Consider the following 6,753-nt stretch of genomic DNA (forward strand, 5'->3'; position numbering starts at 1 on the left):
ACAGCCATGAGTTTTCGAAGAGTGGATTTGGGTCATACCCTGAATCTAAATAGAGGCATCAAACATGCGACCTCTATATCTTGAAATAAAGCCTATATATAGACATACTATAGCGTATACGGTAACACCGCTATGTACAACACAGTGCCAATACTGACCACGAGTTACACCACCGGTTACGGAGCTAGACTCCATTTCACACACCAGTTGATCATCGCAACTTATCACTCAGTGCCTCCTGTTCTTCCGTGTATCAGCACACCGACGAGTAACCACACATGAAAGAAGACACCACAGTGCAAGAAATTTTACTGGCAAGTCGATGTCACGCAATCGACCAAATTCTACTAAACAGGTTGGGGTTTTCCATTAACTGTCTTTCTGACCAGTCGTCCGTTCTCGTATTCTTCGACCGTTTCGGTGCCGTCCACGATGATGACTCGCCTCTCGAAACGGGTAGTGGACGTGCTTCGTCGAGGTTGCGCTGCTGGCACCTGAACTCCGCAACCGGGCGCACAATCGTTAGTTACTTGCATGTTCACTCCCTCGTTCGACATCGTCGCTCGGACATTCATGCCTGGAGAGCCCATGGTCACAACCGTGGCGCCCGCCATAGGGTCAGCTGTCAAGATCTGTATGGAGAAAGCGATTAACTCCAACCTTAGTGCGGTACGATTTTTTTCTCGCCCCTGGGACACTCCTGAACGGTTTTCAGTTCAAAGAAGTTCAAAGAACGATGCGACGCGGTGAGTGCTGTGAGAAGTTGCAGTGCTGCACATGATTACGTCACGGAAGGGAACACCAATGATTGGTCAACTACGTAATGCGACATGTGGAAGTGCGCCGAAGCGAGAGGAAGGTGCTAGCAGTTGAAGTCCAGAGGCAATTTATTTTGTAGGAAAAAAATTCTCCACAGGAAGTAAGCATTTTCAGGAAGCATTTTTACGGAGTGATGGGGAAATTTGGTTGCCCCCCTTAAGAGTGTAGAAACGGCTGAAACTGTGCCAACGAAGTTGGGCTTCACAATTGAGTAGAGAAATCGCTCTAGCAGATTCGAGGATATAAATTGCGACAGTATACTGACCGTTCCGACCACGGAGGACAGTGAAGTAAATAGTGTGGGGCAGGTGAGGAATGAATAAAGCAAATGACTTCATACAAGCTTTGCCTGCTTCGCCTACTACTTTGGAAGACACTCTAACACACTGTACGCAAAATGCAAGTTGAATACTGTAGAAGTGGTTTTTTCGCGCGGAATTATTTTTCGCGTTTTTCGCGCACACCTCCAAAATCGCGAATTTAAGTTCAAGTCGCGAATAACTCTACTCAACGCCATATGAGGGCGAAAATCGTTCGGCGTTCGACGCTATACCGCGACTACCTGACCCTTTCTACTTCATGTAGCGTAGGCAGTTTAAGCAAGCGCAGAAGATTGTTTTATCCCATCATGCAAGATGAAAAGAAATGAAAATTCATCATGCTTTTGTTACTCCTATAAACGCTTTGCACTATACATGCAATATACCACTATACCACGAAGCCAGAGCATGCCTTTCCCCGCATTCTCAAAACCAGCTTGAATGATAGTACCACATCTCAACCGAACTGGTCAGTGCCCCGAGTGATAATAAATAACTGCTAAAATAAACTGGCTAACTTGCACACGGCCAGTGCTGTGCCTCCTACAGGGTCCCTAAAGGCCATTTAACAGGGCCTTTCCTGCCATCTCTGTGAGGAGAAGAAAGGAATAGACCTAGAATGCCGCAATCCACGTGAACAACGGATGTCTTTAGTACGTGCCGAAATACGCCTGAGTATTGACGGCGGCACGATATGCAAGAGCAAAGCACTCCCGGAAACCTGTGTCGCGAATTTAAGTTCTCGCGAATCAATCCACAAAGCAGTTCTGCTCGAAAACGCGAAAATATTTTCCACGCGGAAAAAACCACTTATACAGTAGCTTATGCATACAGCTAAAGCTAAACAGAAAACTTAGTGGTGTCACATGACCTGCCTCAGTCTGTTTCGTGACACAGACCGTATTCTCATTCTCTTTTGTTCTTGTCAGCCTCAACGGATTAACTACCCATTTTGCGTTTCTAAGTTCTTATGGCGCGTGATATTTATACGAGACTTGTTGCTTTCGACGTTAATAGACCTGTACATAAAGCGTACGAAGTAAACGGAACGGACAGTTCACCAGACCAAACCAATGTTAGACACGCTTTTCCGAACGTATAATGGCGCCGTGATTTTACATGCACGCATGTCGCACGTGCCGAAGGGTAGGGCAGGGAACTTCGACCTCTTCTTTCGAAGAACGCCGAAAATCTCACACCGTGATGGAAATAACATCTACCTCCCGTACATTGCTGCATTCCTTGACCGGGTAGCCGAACGTAGTACCTCAGAGGGGTACGCAAGGGGAACAAAATCGCGGCACATCGCACTTCGGTACCTCCCTTGTCACTGCAGCAGCTAGTTCCCGAGAAATACGACGTTAATAAGGAGCTTATCACCTCAATCGTTGCCGCAGGAGGGGGTGGAGGAGGAGGCTGAGGCATAACTGTCATGGTCTCCTGGAAAACCATCTGAATGGATGACGACGACCTTGCTGGAGACCCCATCGTCGGACAGAGGATGTGCCCAGAGATGGATTGCTTGGTCACCTCTTGTTGCCACTACACCGCAGTTCTGAAGCGGGTGCAATGGAACAGCGGCTGCAACCGGACAGGTCCGAATCGAGGGGCGAACTGGCGAAGTGAAGCCCCGCGAGTGGAAGGGCGAGCGAGCGCTTCGCTCGTGCATAAAATCGGTCTCCTCAGCCTCTTCGATTCTATAGACGACTTATTTAGAGGAAATATTAGTTCCAATTGCTGTTATGAAGTTTTCTTTGAAAATCAATACTCAATACGTCCAAACTATTTTATTTAGAAACCCTCGTGATTCAGCCCTGAGGCCTTTCGCAGGGATCCGTTGTAGTTCAAGTTGAACATGTAGGAAGGTACGGATGAAGATGGGGAAGAGGAAGATGTCATTCCATGAAGTTATCCAAAAGTTTAATTGACGATACTGTTATTCTAAAATTTTTAAGATCGGTGTTTGCCTGCTCCTGCCGTAGTAAGAGGCACCAAGTTAACGGCCTATCCTATTGCTGCCTATTTCTAACGTAGGTAACGTTCAAGCGTCTGTCCCTATGGTGGCGGTGATGGAACTTGCCGTAGTCGGCCACGCTCAGGCGTGCTACGGCTACACCCTTGCCCCTGTCGGTCACGTGTTGACCAAAGCCAATCTACTAGTGGCTAACTTTGGCTACTTTCAGTTTCGGCCTTTGCCTTATCATCGGTGTTGGCTCTTGTAGGTGCCGTTTTTGGCTACACTGTCGAGGTCCTACTGAGGAACTCCGCGATTAAGAAAGAAAAGAGCGCTGCACCGTTTTTGAAGCATGCTTTCATCTCTTTTTTGAACTCTGTTCACCAGTGACTCACTGTACGGAGCATGGTTGCCAGATTTGGTTACTTTCGCACAACCTATAAGCGCCGAAATTTGAGCGATGGTGACTTGGCTGCTTTCTGGCTACTGTGCTGATACTTCTTCGTAATACGTTTCAGGTTTTTGAGTACCCCAAACAGGATAGTTTCTATCGTGGCGACAGATCCTTTACCGAAGTACCTACATTGCGGTCATTTTTCAATCCCTTTGAGATCGGCATTTTGCTAGTCGGTGTGCTGTCATCCGGACTGCTTCTTTCCTGTACTTGCGCTTTTGTAGTGTTGGGATCCAAGATATTCCGAATCCCGAAACCCCGGCTGTTTCTCACGTCCTAAAATCCCGTAGTTTTTCTGAGAAAAATCCCGGGATTTTGGGATTTACGGTGAATACTGCGAACAGATGTAGACGCGACTGAGAACAGCGTAAAGATGAAGAGTTACCTAATTTCTAGCACGCATTTTGAATGACAATTCTTTGTCATTAGTTGCCTCGCAAGCAGCTCGTTTCGCTCGCCACGGTGGACCGCACTCCCGTCCAGGCACTGCAGCGAACAATGTCAAATAATATCAATAACAATAAACAGCATAAATAGAAAAATAACACACACACATCAACACGTGGTGTAAGGAAGAATGCGGATACAAGGTGATTAGAATAAGCTCTATACAAAAGGGTTGCCAAGTAACGGGCACTTTAGTTCTCCCACTCATCTGCCGGCCATCAGTAAAGTATCGGTGGGCGTTAAAAAAGGCTGGAAAACCGACAAAAAAAAGACCAGACATCTATGAAGATTTGTTGTTTATCACACAAGTACGATGCAATTTGTTATTCCAAATACGTAGTGGCATTACGAAGGATCGAGCACCAGCGAAGCGCCCCCAGATTCGTCAAGAAGCACGTGTCATCCGTTCTTCAACCACTCCTCGCCGTGATCTGGAATATAACTCACTCTGCCCTGCTCCTCACAGGAATAAACAATTCCAAGAGTCGAGGCTCTTCCTCAACCATTGCCGTCCAACCGTCAGTTTTTGCAACGTCGACAGTGTGAGCACTGATGTAGGAGATAGCAAATGCTTTGAGCACGTCAGCGTTTAGCCTCATGGCCAAACGAAGAACCTCCACGGCTGTATCCACGCTTATATTGGACGCGAGGCTGTGCTCGCACATCGACTTGAGACGCTTTAGGTCGTACTTTTCACCAGCTTGTATGAGGTCCACCGCCAGAGTATCAATATTTGGTACACTGTCTGTGTAGATGAAAGTTATCAGTCCTTCCAACGCGTCGGCAGACAGGTCTTCCATATCTACTTGGTCAACTCGAGTCTCTCTCATATTGTTTTTGAACATGGCCAGGAATACGGGGGACCTCATGGCCAGGATATTCTTGTGAGCATGGAAGGCCTTGTCTTCTGCAGTCAGCGTTATGTCGGCGAGGTCGCAATCTTCCATGAGTCGACCGATGTCATCCAGTAAAGAAGGCCCTCGAGGTGGGTTCTGGACGGTGCAGATCTCAGATGAGCCGCAGGGATCCAGGGTCGTCAATTCGCAACTCACAGTAAGAACGTCGTGAGATAAAAGTCCATTCGACGTGTTCAGGAGTTGGTCTCTACTGGTCAGGGTGCAGTACCACGGCATTTCTGTCGTAACGTTCTGAACTTCCATGATCTTCTGGTTTGTTTTCAAGCCGTTTCCGTCCACTATCCAGAAGTCGCATTTAGCCCTAACTACACCAGTACCAAGAAATATTAAGTACAATTTGCAGTCGCAGGTGTAGTCGTCCATCCATAGTTTCATACGCCACGCCCTTGCGCTGTCAGCTTCTGGAGAGAATTTCCCGCTCATTACGTAGCTATCTTTCGCCACAAGACTGAAATCTTTGATCACCCACGTATGTCGGCACGTCGACTTTCTATATTGTTGATAACTGAAGCTCCGTGAGTAGGTGTTCGTTCTTGCAGAAGCCATGCCTAGTATAAACCTCGAAGCAGACCTTGCGACCAATCATGCACTTGCAGGAAACGCCTTCCTTTTTTACTTCCTCTGGAGAATTTCAACGGATACGTCGTGTAGGTCGTATTCGAGACCGTTGTTGTTGTTGTTTTTGCTCCTCGAGCAGGATCGTCGCACTAAAAAGGTGCACGTGGTGGCGGCGGCTGTCATCTTCTCGTTCTTCTCCTCGTCCACTTCAGATTTTGTGTCTGGTGAACAGGACTACACATATGTATGCAGGGCGCCTTTGCGGGCACAGCCTTTCAGATTTACGAACATCATCATCAACTACACATCACGTTAACCAGCCCTTGGAAACAATCCATGCGTCCCTGAGTGTTCTTATGGCGTCCATAAAACCGAGCTTTGGTTCGTTTCCAATGCCTATACGTCTGGTGCTGCTGGTCTGAAAGAAAATAGCTTTGCCATCAATACCGAGATATCGGTACGTAGCTGGTGCGCATGCGGAGGCAAAGTGAAGGTGGTCGTAGAATTTTTGCTTCATACCTGATTCGACAACTTCGTCAATAGAACACTGCACCGGAAGGGTTATGTTCTTAGGTCTAAGTCCAACCTTAGACCTAAGGTCCAATGGACCTTTTCCGACGATTATCAGACAGGTATATAAGCTCGTTCCTTTCTGTATGTTTTTTGTCCTCACCACGCTGTAATAAACAACGTCACCTCGTTCGCCTCATTCCTGCTCGGATGGCCAAGCTACCACTCAGAGGGTCCTGACCCGACGTCCGCAACAAGGGACTCGCCCCGTTGTTGGCGTGGAAGACGGAAGGATGTCAATGGCGATGGGGGTAGCCGCGGTTTTCCCGCCGGGGAAGTTTGAGAAGAGTGGCGGCGGCAATAGTTTGTTTTAAGTAGCGGTGTGCCTCGACGATCGCTCTGAATTGTCTAGTTCAGGCTACTGCACAGCTAGTTAGTTTATTTGTGTGACGTGTGCAAGTGTTGCGTGCCACGGTGTGACGGCGAGGAACACCCCAGAAGACATCCCGACGACAAGAAGACGTCTCAGGCCCCTTCGAAGAATCTTCGCAGTTCCCCACCCCTAGACCCACCCCGGTGGAGGGGGGCAAATGGGAGCTGGTCCCTCATATACCGGAGAGGGGGCCCTTGATAGCGCGGTCCGCCCCTGGGTGAACCGTGTCTTTGAACGGCGCGGTCGATAACAAGGTCGTCGGGGCAGTACCGCTTGCGGTGCTGTTCCGGGAAAGAATTTTTCTTTCGCCCAATGGCGGTTACTGAGGGAAGCTCGGATGT

The 6,753-nt window shown here is 48.2% G+C and overlaps 1 protein-coding gene and 1 long non-coding RNA gene across 2 annotated transcripts; both read right to left on the minus strand.

Annotated features, from left to right (window-relative positions):
- Nucleotides 1–291: 291 nt before the first annotated feature.
- On the minus strand, nt 292–2,841 carry LOC135369345 (uncharacterized). Its single transcript, XR_010415087.1, has 2 exons — nt 2,520–2,841; nt 292–632 (listed from the first exon to the last, which is right to left on the minus strand). It is a non-coding gene; the product is annotated as an uncharacterized LOC135369345 (long non-coding RNA).
- A 1,596-nt stretch (nt 2,842–4,437) lies between these two features.
- Nucleotides 4,438–5,334, minus strand: LOC135369406 (speckle-type POZ protein-like). Its single transcript, XM_064602999.1, has one exon. The coding sequence runs from the start codon at nt 5,332–5,334 to the stop codon at nt 4,438–4,440; it is 897 nt and encodes a 298-aa protein (XP_064459069.1).
- Nucleotides 5,335–6,753: the final 1,419 nt, after the last annotated feature.

The sequence above is a fragment of the Ornithodoros turicata genome, chromosome 9 (genome assembly GCF_037126465.1).
Source record: "Ornithodoros turicata isolate Travis chromosome 9, ASM3712646v1, whole genome shotgun sequence".
Classification (NCBI taxonomy): Eukaryota; Metazoa; Arthropoda; class Arachnida; order Ixodida; family Argasidae; genus Ornithodoros; species Ornithodoros turicata.